Source organism: Otolemur garnettii, unplaced genomic scaffold (assembly GCF_000181295.1).
Source record: "Otolemur garnettii isolate 467f Iridium unplaced genomic scaffold, OtoGar3 scaffold00001, whole genome shotgun sequence".
In the NCBI taxonomy this organism is placed as follows: Eukaryota; Metazoa; Chordata; class Mammalia; order Primates; family Galagidae; genus Otolemur; species Otolemur garnettii.
In genome coordinates this window covers 13,771,351-13,798,098 of record NW_003852396.1, presented here as the reverse complement: position 1 = coordinate 13,798,098, position 26,748 = coordinate 13,771,351, and the positions used below count along the sequence as shown (strand labels likewise).

The 26,748-nt window shown below is 34.4% G+C and overlaps 1 protein-coding gene across 3 annotated transcripts in view; it reads right to left on the bottom strand.

Annotated features, from left to right (window-relative positions):
* NOX4 (NADPH oxidase 4) overlaps positions 1-26,748 on the bottom strand; it is a 165,916-nt gene that overhangs the window by 4,968 nt on the left and 134,200 nt on the right. For 2 of the 3 annotated variants that reach the window (XM_003780833.3, XM_012801130.2), the window contains 4 exons: positions 20,426-20,545; positions 18,716-18,824; positions 15,902-15,970; positions 6,815-6,915 (listed from right to left, as the gene is read on the bottom strand). In XM_003780833.3, coding sequence (XP_003780881.1) covers positions 6,815-6,915; positions 15,902-15,970; positions 18,716-18,824; positions 20,426-20,545 — 399 coding nt within the window. The remainder of the gene's footprint in view (positions 1-6,814; positions 6,916-15,901; positions 15,971-18,715; positions 18,825-20,425; positions 20,546-26,748) is intronic. The other variant, XM_003780834.2, reaches the window with a different exon arrangement.

The window sequence follows — 26,748 nt, the reverse complement described above, 5'->3', positions numbered from 1 at the left end:
AAAAAAAAAAAAAAAAAAAGAACAAATGCAATATTAGAAAGAAATAGTAAATTGCTAGATTTAAACCCAATAATTTTATTAATGTAAATGGTCTAAAAGCTACAAGTAATCAATATACATGAAGCAAAACCTGACAGAACTTCAAAGGCAGATAAATCCTGAATTATAGTTGATTTCAACACACCTCTCTCAATAATTCATACAAAAATAGAATGAAATTCAGTACGTATATTGAAAACTTGAACATCACTATCAACTAATTGGAGCTAATGGACATTCACAGAATGCTCTATCTAAAATTGATGGAATATTGATTTTTTCACATGCATGTAGAAAATTCACCAAGACAGATCATATTCCAGGCAATAACACAGGTGTCAATAAATTTTATCTGACTAAAATCACAGAGAGTAATCCCAATTGAACTAGAAATCAAGAACAAAAAAGACATCTGGAAAATTCTGACATATTTGGAGATTAAAAAATATGCTTTTCAATTTTTTATGATTTTGGAAGAAAATGCATACAAATTTATTTTACATGTACATCTCGGATCCTCCAGTATGAAGATTCAATTCCCAGTGAGTTTTAGAATCTTATATGCCTTTCTTGTAAAATGGGAGAAGGGGAAAAGAGGTATTCTTAAACAACAGTGTACTTCTAAATAACCCATGAGTCAAAAAATATATATAACATGGAAAATTAAAAAATGTTTTGAACTGAATAAAAATGAAAACAAATCATATCACAATTTGTAAGATGTAGCTAATATAATGTTTAGAGAAAAATTTTGTATTAAACATTTTTATTAGAAAATAAAGATCTTAAATCAATAACTTAAGATTCCACTTTAAAAAATTAGGAAAGAAAGAGCTACTGAAATCCAAAATAAACAGAAGGAATAAAATAAGAAAGAAATATGAAAATACATGGTCTTATACTTAATACAATTTGAGTTACTATTAAAACTATCGTATAACTTTCATTAAAATGAAAACAGTGTGAGCCATTTGTTTGTTTCTTCCTATATATTCTCTGTCAATATGTATGATGACAATAAAATATCATTATTTTCTTGCTTAGCTTTGTTGGACAATTATAAAGTTAGTTTTGCAAGCTTTCCAAATTTTCTAAAGGCACCTCTTAAATACCTGATAATCACATCATTGTTTTTAAAGCATCAAGGGATATAATGGGCTTTTGTTTTGTTCTTACATTTTCTTTACAGATGTTAATTAATTTAACTTGATGATCCTTTTTTAGGTGTGATTGAAGAATTCTTAATGTCACTTTCACTAACTCAATGAAATCCTAAATCTTTTTTCAAGATCTGCAATTACCTTTTGCAATCCACTTGTACTAAGTTTGCATCAGATTGCTGCAATCGAATAATCATTTGGAGATTTGTCTATGAGAACTTTGATGAGATGGGTGGAGATAGGCTCAGAGACAAGCTAAACATTGTCTAGGGGTTGATGCTGGGAACTATTTCCACAAATGTTTAATATACTTGTTTATATTTTCCTATTATATTAATACTTGCTTTTCTATGTAGATTTGTAACTGTGAAATCTCATATAATGAGAACTTACAGTCTTCACAGAGCTTTAGTCACTCTTTGTATTATGGACCCAGAAAATTTGAGTGACTTAACCCAGGGACATAAGGGCAAATATGAGAAAGTCAAAATCTAGGTCCTTAATTTGTATATTTTTTGTTTTGTTTTTGGAAAATGCTACAAAGCAGCAAAATAAAGACATAGTTTCAAACATTTCATCCAATCCCAGAATAGTAATTCTCTATGAAAAAGGTCACATAAAGTTCAATCTTTCTTTCTTCCTTTGCATAATATATGAACTCAATAGCTTAAAATATGATATACATGTTTTATACCAAATAATAGGAAACTAAATTGGGTTAGCTATAATAAATTTCTGACATTATAATATACTAAATGGTTTGCATAGTAATATTTGGAATATATCTTTAAGTTTTAAAAAATAGTTATTGATGGTTTTAGTAAATTATAGTTAACATTCTACAGCGACACACACAGAGAACTTAAGAGTTTTTGGCAACACCTCACTGCACACTCTTCTCCCAAAGAGGGATATAATAAAATAAAATTGCCATTTTTTAATTTGAAACCAGCTGAAAATGCCCTGCTATTAAACACAATGAACCTTCAGTAAGAAGCTTTTGTTAAATCATTATATTTTAGGGTCAAAGCTTCTTCATTTCTAAAATAATGGTGAAGGGAGACTTCAACAGCTCTTTCACCTTTTTCCTTTTCTTTCTTTCCTTTTTTTTTTTTTTTTTTTGTCAGATAGAGTCTCACTTTGTCTCACATAGCTCACAGTAACCTCAAACTCTTGGGCTCAAGCAATCCTCTTGCCTCAGCCTCCCAAGTAGCTGGGACTATAGGCGCCTGCCACAACTCCCCACTATTTTATAGAGATGGGGTCTTGCTCTAGTTCAGGCTATCCACCTACCTTGGTCTCCCAAAGTGCTAAGATTATAGGTGTGAGCCACTCACCCTGGCCCTCGTTCACTCTTCATGATCATGTAATAATACCATTACATAATTCATTTTCTGAATTTAAAAATGTCATATAAAAAAGCATTCACTATCAAAAATGTCTAGAAAGCCTAAGTTGATTCATCCTGGATTTGGTAGATGAAAGGTGGCTTTACTAATAATCTAGCTAATAGAGGAAAAATAAACTAACTGAAAGTAAGAGAAATAAACCCTCAGAACAACTACTTTGTTTTAATTAAACACCAGTGTCAAAGACCTTATCTCTTAAGAGTTTCCATTTCTTAGCCTTGAAGAGCCCTAAGCTGATAGTAGGGGTGGGAGCTCCCCACTAGAGCTCTCTACCTCAGAAATATATCTGTTTCAAGCATTCAGATAGGCTGTCCACACCAAGAAAAAAATAATGAAAAGCACCTGCAACAGCTACACCATTTCTGTTATCAGTCTGTTAAAGTAAAGAAAAAAAAAAGAAAGAGCCATTTTTACCCTTTACAAACATCCAGCAGCTTTTCCTCAGAGGCGGCACTCCTTCATGCCTCCCTTTTGTCTATCTCTTTGTATCCCTCCCTCCCTCCTCTTCTTCCTTCCTTCCTTCCCTCCTCCTCCCTCATTTTCTCCCCTCCTCCCTCCCTCCCTTCCTTTCTCCCTTCTTCCAGATCTTCCTCCCTCCCTCTCTCTATTCTTTCTTTGCTTTATTTCTCAGGAAAATTAAATAGTTTCTTTCCAAAACTATTTTACTCCTGGTGTGAGAAATCTTTCTCCAACCCACAAGATGAGCTCCTTCTGAGTCCCCACCCAACAGAAGAGTAGAACCTAAATATGCAAATTGTTTGAGCCAGCTATTATACTTCAGAGATCCTTAGTTATTACAATACTTTAATTTGCAAAAGCAAGCATACAAAGATAATTACCACAGATCTCTTTGTAACAGTAAAGAACTAGAGGTAAACTAAATGTCCATAATTAGGGTAGTAATGGTCATGTTATCCATATTTCAGAATACCGTGAGGTATGAATTACCTATGGTCACTATATGAGTTCATCATTTAAAAGTAAGCTGAAGAATTATATACTATAAATTCAATTTTGGCCCCAAAATTAAGGCTTACATTTTAAATATGTATGTATATATGTACATATGTACATAAAATACATATATTGTTTACATATACTTTCATAAATACACACACACAAACTTATAAAAGCTTCCTTTGTATTCTGCAGAGTATACTAAATTAATAATGCCTACTGATTTAATACCTAACCACTTTCTGAAAATTAAAAAGTGTTGCCCAACATACAGTATTAAAAAGTTTGATTTATATGTCTCTCTTCCCAAAATTTATCTCCATTTGTTCTTTGAGATTAACCAAAATGCTGCTTCTTAAATGAAACCTTCCATTCGAATAGTGCTTTTTGTCCAGTTAATGAGACCTTAAGATGTTGATTAATTCTTTTCCTAAGTACGCTATTTAAAAATTCTTTAGGCAATGCCCATAGTTCAGTGGGTAGGGTTCTGGCCACATACACCTACGGTGGTAGGTTCAAACCTAGCCTGGGCCTGTTAAGCAACAATGACAACTGCAACTAAAAAATAGGCCAGCATTGTGGTGCATGCCTGTAGTCCCAGCTATGTGGAAGACATTGCTTAAGCCCAAGAGTTAGAGGTTGCTGTGAGCTGTGATGCCACTGCACTCTACCCAGGGCAACAACTTGAGACTTTGCCTCAAAATAAAATAAAATAAAATTCCTTTAAAAATATAATACATTTCAGGTGGCTGCCCCAGCAAATGCATGAAGCAAAAGTGTTGTAGGAAATGTCAACAGCAAGTGGTGCACATTTGCTCTTCTTAAACTACCTCTCTGTCTCCATAAAAAGAACAAAACACCAAAAAAAAAAAAAAATACACTAGATTGCACTAAAACATGAACCATATAACAAATGGGAATTCTTAAGAATTCTCTGAAGGTCTTCTGGATATATACCTAGTAGAGAATGGATCAATAAATTGTCGTATATGTATACCATGGAATATTATGCAGACTTAAAGAAGGATGGAGACTTTACCTCTTACATGTTTACATGAATACAGTTGAATATATTGTTCTTAGCAAAGTATCTTAAGAATGGAAGAAAAAGTATCCAGTGTATTCAATCTTAATATGAAACCAATTTATAGCTTTCTTATGGAAGCTATAACCCAATTATAGTCCAAGAAGGGGAAAGGAGAGAGGGAGGGGAGGAGAGGAGGGGATGGGTGGAGGGTGAGTAGTTGGTGGAACCACACCTACAGTGCATCTTACAAGGGCACATGTGAAATTTACTAGGTGTAGAAACAATATAAATGTCTTAACACAATAACTATGAAAATGCCATGAAGGCTATGCTGACCAGTTTGATGAAAACATTTCAGATTGTGTGTAAAACTAGCACATTGTACCCCATGATTGCATAATGTACACAGCTATGATTTAATAAAAAAAAAAAAAAGAATTATCTGAAGGAACCAACAATTCCAACCCATTAATGATGCTCTCATGTTTGGGGATTTGGTTTCAGAATTAAGCAAAGAAATCATCAAAGTTTTCAGCAATATACTATGAAAATGAATAAAAAATTTCTTATCAGAGGTTAGTAAATTCTATTAAAGAGAAACATTAATAGCTGAGGGGTGCATAGCAAGAGCCAGGTGAGTATAATAAGATCATCTCATCTAAAATGGGTGACACTACAGAAAGATGGGAAAGGAATTCAGACTTTTTTTCCTGAAGTTCATCTTAACTGGCTCCTTGAATATTATAAAGGACCTCTACTTAGTAAAAATGCTTCCCTCTTCGTCTCAAAACTATTTCATTAAGGAAAGAGAAAGATTACAGAAGTGGTTTCAAACATGGCTATAATCTGAACGACAAAGGTAACTTTATTCCTTTTTTATATTTTCCTTCTCAGGCACCATTCCATAATTTCTGAAACAAAATCTTTTCAGGGGACATCCTGAATCAGTGATTCTGTCAATAAATAATAACCTTTCATGACTTCATAAATTTGGTTTTTAATAAAATCTACTTAAGCTGGCCATGACATTTATAATCAAATATCCTTTGATATTTACCAAAATATACTTCAACAATTATAAAGTGATCAACTATATGCTAATAATTGTAATAACTCAAGACAGAAGTAAACATTAATATTCAAACCTTATATTCACAGAAAGTTTTAAAAATGAAATAGACTTTTTGAAACTTATTCTTATAGCAGAAGTATAGTTTAGCAATGAAAGTACAGGTAGTCTAAACATAAAAATGTATTGAATTTTGATAAAATACTATGCATAAATGGAATAAAAATTTAAGATCAAGGAAAAATAAGAATAATGTAAAATTTCCATTTCCAACTGCTAAAGGAAGAGCTTGTTTGTGTATGTTTATAATAAATGAGGTTGGTATCACATAGACATGATATTTATATTCTAGTATATACTAGTATATAAACTAGTAATTAATATAAATAAATAAAGGAATTACTTTAATTATAAAACAATGACATCTCCACTATGTTAGAAATTACATCTTCTGAAGCTATGATGAAACTATTTAGATGTAAATTTAAAAATATATGAATGGGTATATAGCTTTCAAATTCTATTTTTTCTCATAGATCATTGCCCCACATTCTGGTAAGTTTACAAAAGATAAAGTCTGTGCTGTAAAATGACTGATTTTCCTTGAATAGTAATTTCTTCAGATCACAGACACATAGTCCATAAAATCAAGATTCTTTACAAAATTGTATTTTCAAAAAATTTGTATGTGGAAGTACTCCTAGTTTAAAGACTATATTATAATGAAGAGTTCTCTTAAGGGTATACATTCTGCTGAAAAGGTGCAAAGATTTGATTTTTAAATGCATTCATTGTTAGAATTATTTGTGAAGTTCCCTTAACAACATGATTTTGAAAAACTTTCCCATGATCACCTGATGTATGCTACAGTAATGAATACCATTTTCAACATGGGTCTACAAAAATTTATAAACAAGTAGAAGAGGCTAGTTCATATATACATTATAGACTATTTCTAAGCCACATTTTAATTATTTGGCATTGCAATACCAGCTTAGCTTTCTCCTTTGACAGTGACAGAGTATTTAAGTGACTTGGTAATTTGTAAATCCACTGTTGGTGGTCGTCTTTGAAAACTCCATGCAATAATTTGGAAATACTTTAATTTAATCATTAGCCACATGTTAAATTTTACCAGATACAATATACTTACCCTCTGTTACATTTTGCTATTTCATCAAACAGAAGTTTCCATCGAGGACGTCCAATGTGCAGTCTTGAATTCAGTGCATGATATTTTTCTCCAATTATCTTCTGCCAAAAAGAAAGCACTATATTATTCACAGATTTGGGTAAATAACTCATTTATATAATAGGATTTCTGTTGGTTTTGTGGTTTCCTACCAAATTGCTGTGACATAAAGAATATAAGCATCAAATGGCAACATATTAAGTATGATCATTTCTACATATCATTTCCTTCCTCATTTCTTTCAAAATCTATTATCTCCTGAATGCCATTCTTACAAATGGCTAATTTTCCTAGACTTCATTTAGTTGTTTCATTTTTCAAAACCCACAATGTAAGACAAAGAATGCATTCTGATTGCTCACTTTCAAAAAGGCTCAGCACATAACCTTCATTGAAGTATTTTGCATCATGAATAAACTTGTATTTGGCTCATTATATGAATAAAATATTATAAACTGTCATGATAAATTTGGGGAAATGACTCTAGATAACACAGCCCAAGACAGCAGGGCCATGAATGTGGGCTTATCAAAAAAATGGCCATTATTGGGCTGGTATCTGCAATTAAGAGAACATTCCAAGAACAATATTGCCAAATGGAAACCTCAAGCAATTGTCTCTCTGCACGAACACCTAATTCAACAACTATCCACACAAGCAAGCACCATTAGAAGAACCAAAAATCAAGTGAGCAATCATACAACCTGATTTTAACATTAACAACAAGGAAAAAGGTACTGAAGAGGGTAGAAAAGACAATCTCACATTTCCAACATGCCTACTTCTCCATCCCCAGCAGTGCTGTACCACCACGCTGAGTGGACATTCTCTGTGTGCCCAGTGGAGGGATAGCAAAATAATCATGGAGCTTTGAATTGAAACTCAGGGCCATCAGGGGAACATGGCACAGTACCCATGAAGAGAGCATTTAGACTAGCCCTGCCGGAGGGAAATCATTCCCACCCAGAAACTTGTTTTGGCCAGCCTCACTACCAGCCAACAAAAAGTGGACTGGGGCCTGGAATAATTATGTAAGGCAGTCAAGCCACAGAGGCTTCAGGCCTTGGGCAATTCTTACAGCTGTGTTGGCTCAGAGCTGCAGGACTTGGAGTTCACAAACCCTGTGAGACACCAGTGGTGGTGGCCAAGTCAAGTGCCTGTGTCACTCGCCTCTCCCCAAATACAGGCAGTATGACCTAGGGAATATTCTTTCACTTGGGGAAAAGAAAGGGAAGATTTCAGAGGACTTTGTTTGGCAACTTGGGTACCATCTTAGCCACAGTAGAGTACAAAGCACAACTGAATCCAGGTCTTAGTTCCTTCATGGCATTTCGAGATCCATTCCGGCCCAGAAGAAAATATGTTTCCCTTAAAGGAAGGACTCAGTTCTAACAAGATTCACCACTTGGTGATTAAATAGCCCTTGGACTTGGAACAAACATCAGAAGTAGCTAGGAAGTAATCACCATGGGCTTTTAAAGAGAATGGGTTTGCTTCAGGTGTGATCTGAAACAGTCCTAGCTGGAGTGGCCACAAAGGAATACATGTCACTGCTCCTGCAACTCCAGCAGCCTAGCACAGAAAGTGATGGAAGAGAAAAATAGACTTTACAGAGTAACCCATGGAATTCTCCCATATCTTACCCAAGTCCACCAAGATGGCACCAGGAGTCTGCAAGAATCATATCATTACTGGGCTTGGGACACCCCCTATGCTGTTATGGCTACAATGACCAAAGATCTAGACTCACAGCACTCAATTCCCTTTGAATATCTGGAAAGTTTTCTCAAGAAGAACTGGTACAAACAAATTCAGACTGGAAAGATTAAAATAAATACCTAAGTCTTCAATGCTCAGACATTGACAGATATCCATAATCATCAAGAATATCCAAAGGAAAAAAAAAAAGAAAAATAATAATCTCATATAATAAACTAAATAAAGGTACCAGTGACAAATCCTATAGTGATAGAAACATGTGAGCTTTTAGACGAAAAATTCAAAATATGTGTCCTAAAGAGGCTCAATGCTTCAAGATCACACAGAGAAGGAATTCATAAGCATAGCAGACAAATGTAGCATAGAGGTTGAAATAATTTTTAAAAAGGCAGAAATTCTGAGGCTGTAAAATTCACTTGACAAACTAAGAAATTAATCAGTGTCTCAACAGCAGAATTGATCAACCAAAGGAAAGAATTAGTGAGCTTGATAATAGGCTATTTCAAAATAGAAGAGAAAAACAGAGAATAAAAAAGAATGCCGCATACCTACAAAATATAGACAATAGCCTTAAAGGAAAAATCTAAGTGTTATTGGCCTTAAATAGGGATAGAGGATAGACTGTGTAGAAAGTTCATTAAAAAAGAATGACAAAGAAAATTCCAAACCTAGGGAAAGATATCAGGTACAAGAAAGCTATAGAACACCCAACAAATTTAACCCCAACCATAGTATCTCAAGGAACTTAATAATCAAGCTTCCAGCGGTCACAGGTTAAAAAAAATAAAATCTTAAGAGAGGCAAGTAAAAAGAAAAAAATAACATATAAAAAAGCCCCAAGATGTGGGGAAATAGTGAAAACCTTACAGGCCAGGACAGAGTAGCATGACATATTCAAAATGCTAATGGAGAATAACCTTAACTCTAGAATATTATATCCTGCAAAAATATCCTTCAAACATTAAAGAGAAATAAAGACTTTCCCAGGATAAAACAAGCAAGCAACCAAACAACAACAAAAACAGGGATTTCATCAACACCAGATCTGTCCTACAAGAAATGCTAAAACGTGTTCTTTAATATGAAAGAAAGAGGCATCAATGAATAATAAGAAATTATCTGAAGGTATAAAGCACACAAATAACAGTAAGAATAGAAATTCAGAATACATTACAGCTATAAATGTGCTGTATAAACTGCTTATATCTTGAGAAGGAAGACTAAAAAAAAAATCAAATTACAGTTTTTGAGAGCTTGCTAGTAAAGAAAGATTACTGAAAACATTAAAAAATTAAAAAGTAAAGAGGAAAGAATTTCTATTATATTTCTCTATGCTTATTTGTTTGTAAGAAGACATCTTATTTTTAAAAGTTTTTTAAAAGTTATTTTTATTAGTTATAAAATCCTTTTGGTAAGCCTCTAGATAACCTCAGTCAAACAAAACAAAACAAAACAAAAACTACAGCAGATACACAAAAACTAAAAAGCAAAAGGTGAAACACACTCCCAAAGACAGTTGCTTTTAACAAAGGAACATAGAGGAGAAAAAGGAAAAAAAGGAAAGAGACGAGCAAAAGGAAAAATCACAAAACAGCCAGAAATCAAATAACAACATGAGAGTAGTAAATTCTTACCTACACCTCACTGAATGTGAATGGATTAAACTCTCCAATCAAAAGACAAAAAGTGGCTGAACAGATTAAAATTAATAAGACTTACCCATATATTGTCTTTAAGAAACTCATCGAACATACAAAGACACATACAAACCAAAACTAAAGAGTTTGGAAAAATATTCCACGAAATGGAAACCATAAAAAAACAGAAGAAGCTATACTGTATTAGAGAAAATAGATTTCAAGACAAACAAAAACTGTAAAAAGAGATAAAAATATCATTGTATAATGATAAAGGGATCAATTCAGCAAAAGGACATAACAATTCTACGCATATACACACCCAACACTGAAGCACCCTAAAACATAGTGCAAATATTATCAGAGCTAACGTGAGAGATGGACTCTAGTACAGTAGCTGTTGAAGACTTCAACACTCCACTTTCAGTCCTGGACACATCACCCAGAGAGAAAATCAACAAAGCAACACTGGAATTAACCCACACAACAGAACGAAAAGATCTAATATATAACCACAGAACACTTCATCCAACAGCTGCAGAATTCACATTCTTCTCCTCAGGTCATAGATCATTCCAAAGGACAGACAGTATGTTAGGCCACAAAAGACATCTTAAAAATTTCAAAAAAATGGAAATCAACTCAACTACTTTCTCTGACTGTAACAGAATAAAACTAGAAGTCAAATCAATAACAAGAGAAATACTGGAAACTATAAAAAACAAATGGAAAATAAACAATATGCTCTTAAATGACCAATGGGTCAATGAAGAGATTAAGAAGGAAATTTTAATATTTCTTGGAATAGAAGGGGAAAAAAACCCACAGCAAACCTATGAGATATGGGGTGGCACCTGTGGCTCAAAAGGGTAGGTCGCCAGCCCCATATGCTGGAGGTGGTGGGTTCAAACCCAGGCCCGGCCAAAAAAAAGAAACCTATGAGATAGGGCAAAAGCAGAAATTGGAGGAAAGTTTATAGGAATAAGTGCCTACATCAAATAAGTAGAAAAGCTTAAATTAAACAACCTAATTGTGCATCTCAAAGAACTAGAAAAACAAGAGCAAACCAAATCTAAAATTAGTAAAGGAAAACAAAAAATAAAGATTAGTGGAGAAATAAATGAAATTTAAACGAAAAAAGGAGAAAATATTAATAAAACAAGAAGTTGTTTTGTTGAAAAGATAAACAAAATTGACATACCTTTAGCCAGATTAAGAAATAAAAGATGGAAAACTCAAATAAAATAAGAGATGAAAGAGGTGGCATTACAACTGATATTACAGAAATCCAAAGGATCATTAGAGACTAGTATGAGCCACAATATGACAATACATTGGAAAACCCAGAAGAAATGGATAAATTCCTAGACATGTAAAACCTACCATGAATGAACCAAGAAAAAAATTCAAAACCTGAATAAACCAATAAAATATAACAAGACAGAAGCAGTGATAAAAAGTGTCCCATCAAAGAAAAGCCCAGGACTCGAAGCTTCATTGCTGAATTCTTCCAAGCATTTGAAGAACTAATAATAATCCTACTACCACTATTCCAAAAAATCAAGGAGAAGGGGATGCTCCCAAACTCATTCTGTGAGGCCTATTTCACCCAGATATAAAAAACAAATAGACACAACAGCAAAGGAAAACTACAGGCCAATATCGCTGATGAACATAGATGTAAAAAATCTTTTAAAAATACTAACAAATTGGATTAAAAAACACATTAAAAGGATTATTCATCATGATCAAGTGGGATTCATCTCAGGGATGCAAAGATGGTTAAACGTACAGAAATCAGTTAGTGTGATACATCATATCAACAGAACAAAGGACAAATACCATATCATCATTTCCATTGATGCTGAAAAAGTCTTCAGTAAAATTCAGCATCTCTAGCTGGGTGTGGTGGCTCTGTAATTCTAGCATTTTGAAAGGCCAAGGTAGTGGATTTCTGAGTTCACAGGTTCAAGACCAGCCTGAGCAAGAGAGAGACACCATCTCTAAAAATAGCCGGGCATCATGGTGGGTGCCTGTAGTCCTAGCTACTTGGGAGGCTGAGGCAAGAGAATCACTTGAGGCCATGAGTTTGAGGTTACTGTGAGCTATGATGCCACAGCACTCTGCCAAGGGTGACAAAGTGAGACTCTGTCTCAAAAATATAATAATAATTCAACATCTCTTCATTATAAAATCACACACACACACACAAACCAAACCTGGGGGGTAGAAAGAATTTAATTCAACATAATAAAAGCCATCTATGACAAACACACATGTAGTGTCATACTAAATGGGGAAAAACTGAAAGCCTTCCTCTAAGATCTGGAACAAGACAAGGATGCCCATTATCACCAGTATTTTTCAACGTAGTACTGAAAGTTCTCAATAGAACACTCAGAGAAGAGAAACAAATAAAAGGCATCCAAATTGGAAAGGAAGGAGTCAAATTATCCTTTTTTGCAGATGGTATGATCTTATATCTGAAAAAGCCTAAAGCCTCCCCTCAAAAACAATTAGAACTTATAAACAAATTCAGTAAAGTTTTGAGTTATAAAATTAATGTACAAAAATGCGCATTTCTATAAGCCAACAGTAAATAATCTGAGGAAGAAACAAAGAAAGTAATCCCATTCACAATAGCTACAAATAAAATAAAGTATCTTAGAACAAACGTAATCAAGGAAGTGAAAGATCTCTATGATGAAAACTACAAAACATTGATGAAAGAAATTGAAGGGGATACAAAACTGGAAAGATATCCCATGCTCATGGATTGGAAGAATCAATATTGTTAAAATGTCTATAAGGCCCAAAGCAATCTACAGATTCAATGAAATACTCATCAAATTACCAATGACATTCTTGACAAAAGTAGAAAATGAAATCCTAAAATTTATATGAAACCACAAAAGATCCATGTGAGTCAAAGATATCCTGAAGAAAAAAACAAAAACTAGAAGAATATTAATCGATTGCAAATATATACTACAGACCTGTAGTAACCAAAATAACTTGTTACAAACACACAGACCAATGGAGCAAATGGAGAACCCAGAAATAAATCCACACATCTATAGCAAACTTATTTTTGACAAAGGTGCCAAGTACATACAGTGGGGAAAGGAAAGTCTCTTCAGTAAATGGTGCTGGTACTGGATATCCATGTGCAGAAGAATGAACTAGAACTTTATCCTTGCAATATATAAAAACCAAATCAAAATAGATTAAAGTTTCAAGGCTGTGATACAAACTATGAAACAACTAAGATAAAACATTGGGGAAGCACTTTGTACATTGGCATAGGAAAGGCTTCTGGGGTAATACCCCCAAAGCACAGGCAATCAAAGCAAAATTGGACAAATAGGCTCAGATCAAGCTAAAAAGCTTCTGCAGAATAAACAAAACAATGAAGTAAAGAGACAACCCATAGAAAGAGACAACCCATAGAATGAGAGAAAATATCTGCAAAATATCTGACAAGGGATTAATAATTATATAAGGAATTCCAATAACTTGATAGGTAGAAATAAAATAATAGGATTAGAAATGGGCAAAGAATTTGAATAGACATTTTTCAAAAGAATACATACAAATGGTCAACAGGTGTGTGAAAAAATGCCTATTATCATAGAAATACATCACAAAATGAAATCAAAACTATAATGTCTCACCCCTGCTAAAATGGCCATTTTCAAAAAGAAAGACAGGCAATATCAAACTCTGGAGAGGATGCAGAGAAAGGGGAAACCTTGTACACTGTTGGTAGGAATGAAAATTAGTGCAACTACTCTGAGGAACAGTATGGAGTTCTTAAAAAAACTAAAAATACAACTACCATATGACCCAGCAATCCCACTGCTGAGTATGTATACAAAGGATGGGAATTCAGTATATGGAAAAGATATTTGTGCACTCTCACGTTTATTCAACACTATTCACAACAGCCAAGATATGGTATTAACCTAAGTGTCCATCAGAAAATGAATGGACCAAAGAAATTGTGGTGCATAAACATAATGAATGACATAAAAAAGAAAGAAACCATGCCATTTGCAATAATGAATGGAACTGGATAATATCATGTTAAGTGAAATAAACCAGGCATGGAAAGACAAATCTCACATGTTGTTACTCATTTTGTGGGAACCAAATAGATGTATTAAAAAAAACAAATGATCATATCTGTAATCCTAGCACTCTGGGAGGCCAAGGTGGGTGGACTGCTTGAGCTCAGGAGGTAAAGATTAGCCTGAGCAAGAGCAAAACACCCCCTCTAAAAATAGCTGGGTGTCTCTAAAAATAGCTACTTGGGAGGCTGAGGCAAGAGAATCACTTGGGCCCACAAGTTGGAGGTTGCTGTGAGCTTTGATGCCACAGCACTCTACTAAGTGTGACAAAGTGGGACTCTGTTTAAAAAAAAGAAAAAATAAATAAAAGAAGAAGGGTAGGGGAAAGGGGGGACAAAGGAAGGATGATTAATGGGTACACAAATATATTTAATAGTTAGGATGAACAATATGTGATAGCACAACCTAGTGACTATTATCAATATTAAGTTCAATAAGTTTGCGTATGCTTTAAGCTATCAAAAAGAATAGAATTAGAATTTTGCTAATACAAAGAAGTGATAAATGTCTGAGGTGATGGACACTCCAATTATCCCAATTTGATTAATCACATGATATGCCTGTATCAAAACATCTCATATACGCTATAAAGATATATGACTATTATGAATCAAGAATAAAAAAATAAAAAAAAATCACTTGAGATTTTTGGGGAAAAAAGAACATTATATCATTAGACCAAAACTGATAGTGAAAAGTGAGAGTGAAGTGATCAGAGTGGAGAAAGTGTCTAGAGCCCAGGCAGTCGAACTGAGAACAAAGGTAAACTATGCTCCAGACCTTAATTATAGCAAGTCATGAAGAAAAAATATTGACTTACTGCATGAGAACAGTAAACTGAAATATTTTTTATATACCAAGTAACCTGTTTTTACTTAAAAAAAAAAAAAAAACAGGTTAGATTCGTTTCAAGGTAACTGACATAAATCCATAATTTGCAGTCAAAATATTGGGAAAATGTATGATGGGAAATACTAAAATTACATTTGCATAATCATTCACACTCAGACTTATACACTTATTCAGTTCTTAGATGTGGTCTCTAAATATTAATTTCTTCATAAAACAGGGATAGTAATTTTATCAACTTCTCTAATCTGTTGGAGTTACATGAGCTAATGTACACGAAAGTCTTAACACTGTGCCTAGTGCATTAAATAAACAAAGCATTATGGCCATTATTTCATTTCCCTTCAAGGGAAATAAGCTGAATTGTGTAAGAGCTCATCTTCTCTCTCCACATAAAACCTCTCCTTGACGAAAACATAATCACAAGACTGTTCAAGTGCACTTTTAAAGGCAGAGAATTTGAGGTGATATTGAAATGGAAAGGGATGGACTCCAAAGGTCTGCTCCAGTCCCCTGTGAGGAGGACAAATGAAAGCATGATATGGTTGACTTCAAGGGTAAGCCATGAATTTTCTGGACACGTTCCAAATGAGGCCTAACTCTAGGAAACTTCTTCAAACCACCTGCAGAATTTTTTTTCCAACACAGTTTCTACAGTAAATCTTCTATTATCAAGAGGCTTGTTTAATTTACAATAACATCCAACCACATACCTGTATTCCATCTGTTTGACTGAGGTACAGCTGGATGTTGACATAGTCAGGTCTGTTCTCGTGCCAAAACTGAGAGGACATAAACATGAACAGACTTACTGCAGAGTCTTTCAGTTACTTAGATTTTCCACAATCCTAACACTTGTTATTCTAGAATGTAACACATATCCTAGCTTAATACAGCCAATATCTATAAGCAAATGAGTATTTATCTTACACATATACACACACACACAAATATATATATATAAATAAGTGACAGATTTTAACTGCAACAACCTGCCCTACTGATATAAATTAGGTGTGATGGTGATGGTGGAATGGAATAATTTTCTGTTATCTCTCTATATAAAATACAGCATGCTAAATACTATGTTTAACTAATATTTTCCTAAGTCCTCCCCAAATATTCTTTATTTTATTCCCTAAGAGTCCCTAAGCTTTACCTAGGTGTTTATTCATCAAGAATATGATTTTATTAAAAAAAGACATTAGTGATTTAGGCTATGCACGGTAAGAAATGCAAAACAAAACAAATAACAAAAACAAACAACAGACACTTTTTTCCTATTCCTTCCTTACCCTTACTCAGCACTGATTTCCCTTGAATAAAAATATATATGACAAGAAATATAACTGGAAAAATGAATAGTCTGGAAAAAATAGGAATTTCCCTATTTCCTCCTTCCGCCAGGCTACTGCAACCACCATTCTACTTTTTGTCTTTACAAATTAAACTACTCTAAGTATCTCCGATGAGTGGAATCATACATTTGTTCTCTTGTGAACAAATTCTCTTTGCATGATAGCTTCAAGGTTCATCCATGCTATGGCATATGTCAGCATTTCCTTCGTTTTAAGGCTGCATAGTATTCCATTTTATGTGTGTGCCACATTTTGTTTATCCCTTCATTTGTCAATGAATATTTGGGTTGTTTCAATCTTTTGGCTATTGTGAATAATGCTCCAATGAACATTGGTGTAAAATATCTGTTCAATCCTGTGCTTTCAATTATTCCAGGTATATATCCAGAACCAATTTGGGGTGTTTTTTTTTTGCATAAACTTTAAGGCCTTATGTAATCTACATCTTTCTAGAAAAGCTCACACACACACCTCTCTAATTGGTTCTCCTACCAATCTTTCCCCTGCTTACTTTGCTCCATCCACACAGACTACCTTCCTTTTCTTCCAACACAGCAAATATGCCACTGCATCAGGACCCTTGCTTGTAAAGTTAGGTTCTTCTACCTTGAAATTGTTCTCCAAAATAAATGTCTTGCCTATTAGTCCACATTACTCAAGTTTCTCCTCGAACAGCATTTTGTTTGGTGGGCTCTCCAGAACATGCAATATAAATCGCCATGCCTTCTACTATTTATATTGCTTCACCCCTACTTTCCTTATGTTTGTTCTAAATGGAATCTCATGGTCAGACATCCTCTCTGTTTATTGGTTTCTTGTCTGTCTGCCCCACATGAAATGTAAACAACATGAGATCAGAAATTTGGTATTTTTTTTTTTTTTTTAGACAGAGCCTCAAGCTGTCCCCCTGGGTAGAGTGCTGTGGCATCACAGCTCACAGCAACCTCCAACTCCTGAGCTCAAGAGAGTCTCCTGCCTCCACCTCCCAAGTAGCTGGGACTACAGGTGCCTGCCACAATGCCTGGCTATTTTTTGGTTGCAGCCGTCATTGTTGTTTGGCAGGCCCAGGCTGGATTCGAACCCACCAGCTCAGGTGTATGTGGCTGGTGCCTTAGCTGCTTGAGCCACAGGCGCCGAGCCTTAGTATGATTTTGTTACGTGATGCATCTCCAGCTCCTAGGATAGTTCTTGAATTATAATAGGCAGTTAATAAATATTTGTGAAGTGGTCGAATAACTGGTTGAATAGATACATGTACAAAGAGGCACGTATAATGATATCCATTTCATCATTGTTTGTAATGAAAACATTAAATAGCCCACATTAGGGAATTGTTAAATAAACTAAACACATCAATGCCATGAAATAATATACATCACTAAACAGAATGAGATAGCGCTATTTGTACTAATACCAAACAACTACTCAAGACCTAGAAATAAGTTTAAAAGGCAATTTGCATAGCAATATAAATAGTATAATAGAGTTTACAGAATACTCATGAGTTATGACTCATTACATAGATTTGGTGGAGAAGATAGTAAGAAAGAATTTTACGTTATACAAATTGTTTAAAAATATCTGTAGCAATGATATACTTAAATATTACTTGTGTAATTTGAATAAATAAAGAAAAATAAATAGAAGAATAAAATGTTACAGTTAACATTGAATTATAAAAATTAAAATACAAAGTTTTAGATTTTTGACATTCTGCATTGTTTACCGAGAAGTCTAGTGACAGCATATTTGAAATTTTAAAGATGGAGACTAGGATAGTGCTATCAGAACACAGGATGGAAGCACTGTACGTGCATTATAGCTAGTGTCTTTTGATTTCCTCTGTCTTCTCTCACCACCTAAAGCCATGTGTACATTTCTATGTTAAATATTCTGTGTTAAAACATGAAAATGAATGTTTTATATTAAAATAAGTCATAGATATATATGCATAATCACAAATATCCATATCTGAAAAGACGTGTACCTACATGTTAATAGATGTTATGTCTGTTTTTTTGTGGGGAGTATAAGGGACTTAACTTCTTTCCCTCCTACTTCTTTGACTAAATTGCATATGCAAATAGTTTATTCTATAGCAAGCATTTGCTAGTGTAATATAAGAGAAAATTATTAAAAATTGCAAAACTAAAACAATCCCAATGTTACCTTATTATGCAACATACAGAGCAAGTCTGCAAACCAACAGAAAGATTGGATGTCTCTGCACACCCAAATAAAGTATAGTCTTCTAAGCTTGTATGGTTTCCAGTCATCCCTTCAAAATTAAAATAACATGGTGGTGATTAGAATGGGAAAATAAGAAGAAGAAGAAAGATTTTAAAAAAAAAGAATCTCCATGGTCTTAATAATTTACTTTTCATCAGTAAGTACCAACAGAAAAATCATATATTTGAATTGCAACATCTGATACAGCAGTTAACTCCCAAATAAATTTAATATGCAACATACTGACTCAGAGACATGACATACTTCATGAATTTAAGTGTTAATGAATATTATTCATAAATATGCGCATCATCTGTATCCAGCTGAAGGCCATAACTGATCCAGGATAAAATAATATCCTGGATCAAAATAATATTGGCCACTGCATCTCAGAAAAACAAGTTCTCTATTTTTAGTGAATTCTATCACCAAACAGGGCTCCCAAGGTCATTCAGTCTTGTCCCATCTTTTAGGCAAAATAAGACAAGACCATTCCAGAAAATTCGTTGTTTATGCCATTCTTAATAATCATTAAAGAGATTTCACAACCACATACTATGTAATGCATTCCAGCAACTCAATTCTATGTCTGGATCCCTATCTATAATTATAAAGTAGGCTTGAGGTTAAGAAAATGTTCTTCTTTATTTTTATGACATTAGGTGTCCAAATAACTTGCAAAGTGTTGTCAGAAACAAATGATTTCTGGCATGGAATATGGTTATTTTTGTAAGAACCTCCTGAAATTCTCAAATGGACATCTAATATTTAAAACTGAAATACAATATCATTCAAACACAATCCTTCAACTTAATCACTTCACCTTATTATTTCTTTTTCAGTATTTCACAAAACAGATTTTTAATGTAAACTGTGTCTACTTGAAATGTAAATGAAACAGAGTTGAGAGTAACTTCCTGTTGTCATTTTGTTTGTGTTTTCATGAGAATTAATATCACTCAGTTAACTTGTGCTAACAATCCTAACTGAAAGAGTATTTCCTGGTTAAGTGATCTCACCTTTGAAATATCTCTTCTCCAGTCTATTGTAAATTTGCTAAATAACAAATCAAGTAATGATGTGTTTGTCTTCTCAAAAAATCTTTCCCTGACCATACTTCAACAACAATCCCAGCTCTTTATTTCTGTATTTCATTAATCTGTCTTTTTTTCATCATGGTTCCAATATTTTCTGAAATAATTTTACCTGAAAATTTCTCATTGCTTAATTTTTTACCAGACCTTCTTAATGTAAACTTTTTAATACTAAGAAGTCTATTTTCGTTCATTGCTATATTCCTATTACCTGTAGTATTTACTCAAAAATGTTTGTGTACTGAATGAATAAACAGTACTACTTACCACTGATGAGGACGTAGAGAAATGAATGATGGTGAATGATTTTTAATGGAGGAAAAGGACAGAGGAATGCATGACTGTGATACTGACTTATTTTTACAAGAGAGCATGTTGCGAGTCAGAGATCACCTGTTGAGGGTCACTGAATTATTCCCTCATCCATCAGTAAATGGAGTTCCTTGAACAATGAGTAGAAGAATTCTGTAAGGAATTACTTCATGCTAAAAAGAGAGATGTCTAAAATGTTGGCACTTCTCTAGTTGGACTAATAAAATGTATCAAAATGACGTACAGCAAGGTGTTGAGTATTGATGCAAATGGGGTCACTCCAATGCCTCCAGCCACACAGAGGCTAACCTCATAGTTCAGTGATTCCTCAAATGGACTTCCAAATGGACCATCTATGTATAGCCTGTTAGAGAAGGTGGACAAAGGTGGGAAAAATAAAAATAAGTAGAATTCCTTTCTATCACATGTAGCAAACATGATGAATACCAATTTCTAGGTTTTGTGATGGCTCAGGCCTTATTTCATTGTTTCTCATAGTCATAAGCCCAGAGGAGTAAGAAATGCTGTTATGATCGTCAATATTAAAGCAAGTACAACTGTTTCTAAGCATGCCTCTTTTGTGTGAAACATTAATGAAAAGTATAAAGAAACGTAAATAGGATCATGACATATAGTTAAGGCCAAGTTAAAGCTCTGGTCATAATATACTACTATAGTTGACGGAATTAAAATATTAATTGCTATATGTAAATTCAGTACATAATGTTCCCTTCAATGGAAAATACAGCTGAAATATTTACTTAAACATTAATTATGTGAACAGAAAAATAACAGGAGTAAGAAAAAAGAATCTAACACTATTCTCCTCTTGTCCTAGTTAAGTTCTGAAGTACAGTAACAGCTGAGAACATTCACAAAAGATGCTCTATTTGTTCTACTTACACTTATATATTCAAATATGTGTGTGTGTGTGTGTATGTGTGTGTGTGAGAGAGAGAGGGAGAGACAGAGAGAAATCCTTAACTGCAACAGGTAGTGTTAACTGTTCACTCAATATTCATCTTCCAACTCTTTCTTAGTAACAGGACATTAATTTTACCCAGGGAAGCAAAATGTGCAGCCAAAATACTACATTTCTCAGCCTCTCTGCATCTATTTTGGCTTATGACCATGTTCTGGCTACTGGCTTCTTTCTCCTACTTGTCTGCTTTCTGAACCATACACCCCCAGACACACCCTCCCAACTCCCCACAAAACTATTCTTTGGTGTTTTGAAATAACTTTGGACAAGAATACTAGAACACAGAGTTCTAGTCTTTTACCAGGGGGTGGACCACAGACTGTTACTTGTCCTCTCTGTAACTGATTTCCTTCATCTGTAAAAGGGTCAACAAGAAGTGATGATACAGAAAAATTAAGAATTGTGGAGGGCCGCAAAAATATCAGAAATTCTTTTTGTTTGGCATCATTGGGCACCTGCAGTAGACCACAGGTCGTGCAAGACGTGATATCAATGAAGTCAGTGTCAACACAAGAAATGGGCTGAATTCAGTATAAGATGGGATGTGTAGATGGGAACTGCATTTAAAAGACCGTAAATCCCAGTACTCTGGGAAGCTGAGTTGGGAGAATTGCCTGAGCTCACAGGTTCGAGACTGGCCTGAGCAAGAGAGAGAGCCTGTCTCTAAAAATAGCAGGTGCCTATAGTACCAGCCACTTGGGAGGCTGAGATAAGAGAATCACTTGAGCCCAAGAGTTTGAGGTTGCTATGAGCTATGATGCCATGGTACTTTACCAAGGGCATCAAAGTGAGTCTAAAAAAAAAAAAAAAAAGACCTTAGAGAATCAGCTTTTTTTCCTTTGAAATGCTTTTATAGAATTAAAATTTCTTTTTTTAATTTTGCTTTTCTTGGATGAAAGATGAAGATAAAATGATTAGTAATTGATTACTTTGCACCATCTGTGTTTTTGAGGGAGCTAAAGAGAAACTACTTAAATCGCTTTTTACATATTTAATCTGATCAATGTGCAAAATACAATGCCCTTCATTTATAAGTAGTGACTTTTTATCTATCTTAGTACAAGATCTTTCTAAGAATCTTACATTACTATTATCATAACACATGTGTCAAGATTACAGAAACTGAAGGCAACTATCAAAGTCTTGAACAACGTAGTGGAGATGAGATCAGCTTGAGGTGGTTTTAAACTAATGAAAATATCCTTTATGAAAGACTGTGGATCAAAGAGAGTTTTAAGAATAACAGAGAACCGTTTCCCTGACCCACTCAATGAAATGTCAAGATATTTTCCTTGAGAATCAAATTCATTAACAATTTTAAAATTGACTGAATTATTTTATGGAGTAAGACCGATCAGTTAATAGGCCAATGATATCAGATCTCCTTCTTTTAATAGAGATATTTAGCAGCTACACATCAATTCAACTCTATTATATGTGTGTGAATATCTATCTATCTATCTATATACATATATATAGATTTTTTTTTGAGAGAGAGAGAGAGAATCTTACTCTGTCACCTCAGGTAGAATGCCATGGAGTCATCAGAGCTCACAGCAAACTCAAACTCCTCAGCTCAAGTGATTCTCCTGCCTCAACCTCCTGTGTAACTGGGACTACAGGCTCATGTCACCACACCCAGCTAATTTTTCTATTTGTAGTAGAGACAAGGTCTTGCTCTTGCTCAGTCTGGTCTTGAACTCCTGAGGTCAAGTGATCCACTGTTTCAGCCCCCTAGAGTGCTAAGACTCTAGGCATAAGCCATCATGCCCAGCCTTCCACTATATCATAGTTAAAAATACACTAATAACTTTTTGAACTCTAGTATACCTCCAAACACACTGACAGAATAATAAAGTAGAATTTATTTAATCTGAAGAGAAAGCTAATCACTGTTTTCAGAAACTATCTATTTTTAAAATATAGATATTAACTATACCAGTAATTTCCAAAAACAATCTCACAGAACAATAATACAAGAGGGAAAAAAGTATGCTATGGTAAAATAAATTTGGGAAATGTGTTAAAATTTCTTTTACAATGTTTTTATTTTAAAACATCTTTAATGCAAACTACCAAGTTTGGGGTAGTATTATAGTAATAATGCATATACTTAAGACAAAAAAGAGAATCTTATTTCCTACCCTTTCTTACAAATGGTGATGACCTCAAGACTCAGTTCTCTCTAACTGGATGTAAGAACTATAGAAGATTTGGATTGGGTTTCTGAGAATTTCCTCTAAAGGGAGGCTGACTGATTTTGCGGACTCCTTTCATGCCCTTTGTTCTCTTCCTTCTGCCTGGAAGGAGGATATAATGGCTGAAGCTGAAGGGAGAACAGAACAACTGAAGCTGAAAGGCTATCTTGCTATCATGAAAGGAAATAGGAAAAAGAGCTGCAGACACCTCAGATATTATATGCTAATACCAAACCCATACCCGCAGCCACTTACCTGGGTACCTCTAATTAACAGAAAAAAAGAAAAAAACTCCCATCATTTTAGAGCTATTTCTATTTTATATAGCTGAATGCAAATAAACATATTTAAGCTTTAATATGGTATCTGGACACAAAAAAGATTTGATAAATATCAGAAATTATTATTAATAGTAATTTAATGTTGATGTAAATGTATGTCTTTGGAAATTTGCCTTTCTTATCTTTTCTTATTGATAAGGCAAATTGGTAAATTTGCCTTTCTTATGTTTGTTTTATTAACTGATAAACAGTTCTTTTAATTTTAACAAATTTAAAAAATATGAAAACTTTACCTTCTATATCTAAAATAAGATATAACAACAATATATATTCTTCACTGAATATTGTTTCTTTCTTTTTTTTTTTTTGAGTCTCAAGCTGTTGCCCTGGGTAGAGTGCCATGGCGTCATAGGTCACAGCATCCTCAACTTGGGTTCAAGTGATCCTCTTGCTTCCTTTTTCTATTTTTCTATTTTTAGTAGAGACAGAGTCTCACTTTTGCTCAGGCTAGCCTCCAACTCATGAGCTCAAGCAATCCACCCACCATGGTCCCCTAGAGTGCTAGTATTATAGGTACAACTGGCCTTTCACTGAATATTTGATTTAATTCATGGCCTGCATTGAAAGCTCTATATATACTCTTACTTCTAATTCATACAATAAGTTTCCAGAAAAGTATAATGTCCATTTTTTTTTTTGCAGTGGCAACTAAAACTCAAAAATGTTAAATAATTTTCTCAAGCCCATTCTTCTTGTAAGGAGAAGGAGTGTTACTGTTATTATAAGTCTGACCCCAAAGCTCATTTTCTTAATACTCAGATATTAATCATTATTGTCACCAATTATTTTGTTTAAGAAAAATATATGATGTCTAACAATTAAGTTCATGAACTCATCTAGAAAAAGTAATACATATATCATTGGTGTATATCAGTATTGTCATCTTTCAAATTCTCCTCTTGGGAAGCTATACACTAATGCCAGCACCTAGTCCACCCTTCAAAGCAATTTTGGAACTCTTTTTCTGGAATGGCCACCAGAGTTGTTATTGTATGGTACACAAAACATGCAACAACAATAATGAATGCCACTAAGCAAGACCTGCCACATGTCAACATGAACACAGCTGTGAGACCCTGATATACCAAGGTTATGAAACTTTTCTGAGTTGTTCATACAGCGCTGCCAATGTAAGCACAGGGTGGCAAGTTCATGAACTTATTAATTGTCAGACCTTCATATGATGACAGTCTAATGGCCACTCCATAAAAAATTGCTGAAACTGCTTTGAAGGTAGACAAGGTGCTGGCATATAGGTGCATAGTTTCCCAAGGGAAGTACTTTAAAGGTGAATGTAGTGATATTCAGCAATGAAATATGCAGCACTTTTTCTAGGATGAGTTCCCCAAAAATTGTCAGACCTGGCAGAAAGGCACAAGTAGGGGAATATTCTGGGCTGTCCATTATCTAACAGTTCTTTATCTGGGGAAAAAATAAACATGATTAACTGTTCCCCAGGAGAGGATGGCATTGTAGTTTTAGGCCATTCTATTCTGAAAAGATAGTCATGTCAGTAAAGACCAAAAAAGGGGAGAGGGAATTTTAAAAGGCTGATATAAGTATTCAAAATTTTTCTATCTCCCAGTTATGCTTCTCAAACTTCAGTGTATATTAGAATTTCCTGGAGGCCTTGCTAAAACACAGAGTGCTGAGCCTAACCCCAGACTACTGACTTGGAGTCTAACAATGTTTTGCACTGAGGAAAACCACAGTTTGAGAAATGGCAGAACAGAGCCAACAGTGAGAATGTACTTTTGCAAATGGCCAAGTGCTTTGTCATTTAATTTAAACATTCCAAAGCATTTACAAGATTGAATTATGTCAGGCATTGTGTATTTCTTAAAGCAACATTAAAAGGATAGTATCTCCATTATCACCATTTGAAATACAGGCAGTTCCTGAATTTAAAAAATCTGACTTCAGTACAACTTGCATTTAGAAACAGAGACTATTACAGTAAGTTCTCAAGTTACAAACTACTCGCATACAACTTGCACTTACAAATGGAGACTATTACAGATACAGGTCAATGTACCTGTTCCAGCTTTCATACAAATTCAGCTTAAGAACAAACTTATAGAACTTATCTTGTTCATAACCCAGGGACTGCTTGTATAGACCAAAAGAAAAGAAAATAAATAAAATTAAAAATCCTCAGAGGGACTACTACTCATTCCCAATCATGAGGACTATCACCAGGAATTTGAATCAAGTGGAAAAGCTTGAAGTCATCCAAAGATCCTTCCTTCTCCCTCCATTTCCCCTCCCTCTGCCACATCACATTCTGTTGACGGTGCCTCCTAACATCCTTAGATATCTATCTAACCTTCCATATCATATTACCACAGCATAGATCTTTACCACCTGACTATGAAATTACAAACCGTCTACTGGTGGTGCCTCCTTTCCCTCTCCGCTTCTGAGAAAATACAAATCTAATTATCTTTCTCCTTTGCTTAAAATCCTGCCCTAGCTCTCCACTGTCTTCACAACAAAGTCCAAGTTTCTTTAAAAGTGACAGTCCAGGACCCTGCCCCCATTTCTTTCTTAGATTCCCACCCCATGAGTGTGTGTATATGGAGTTGTACATGTATAAACACATGTGCTGTGCACACACATACATTCACACAGTTTTTAGCCACCTGGAGGCATTCCCTTAAGGACCCACCCACTTCCACTGCTCCACATGCTATTATGCTCTTTGTTCTGCCTAACAAACTTCTTCATTCTTGTCTAATTCATTCATCAAGATTTTACTCAAGGGGAACATTGAACTTTCTATCAGTTACCTAGACGGACACTTTCTATTCCCTATTCCCAATGAATTTAGTACATTTCTCTATGTATGGGTCCTATCACATTACAACTATATAATTCCCAACTAAACTCTTATTATGCATTTCCCCCACTGGACTATTGCCTCTTCAAAGCCATATTCTATGTCCTCATCATTATTATATTCTGATTAATTGTGACTGCTTCTGGTGCATGTTGACTTCTCAATAAATAGGTGATGAATGAACAAATGAAAGTATGGATAGATAAA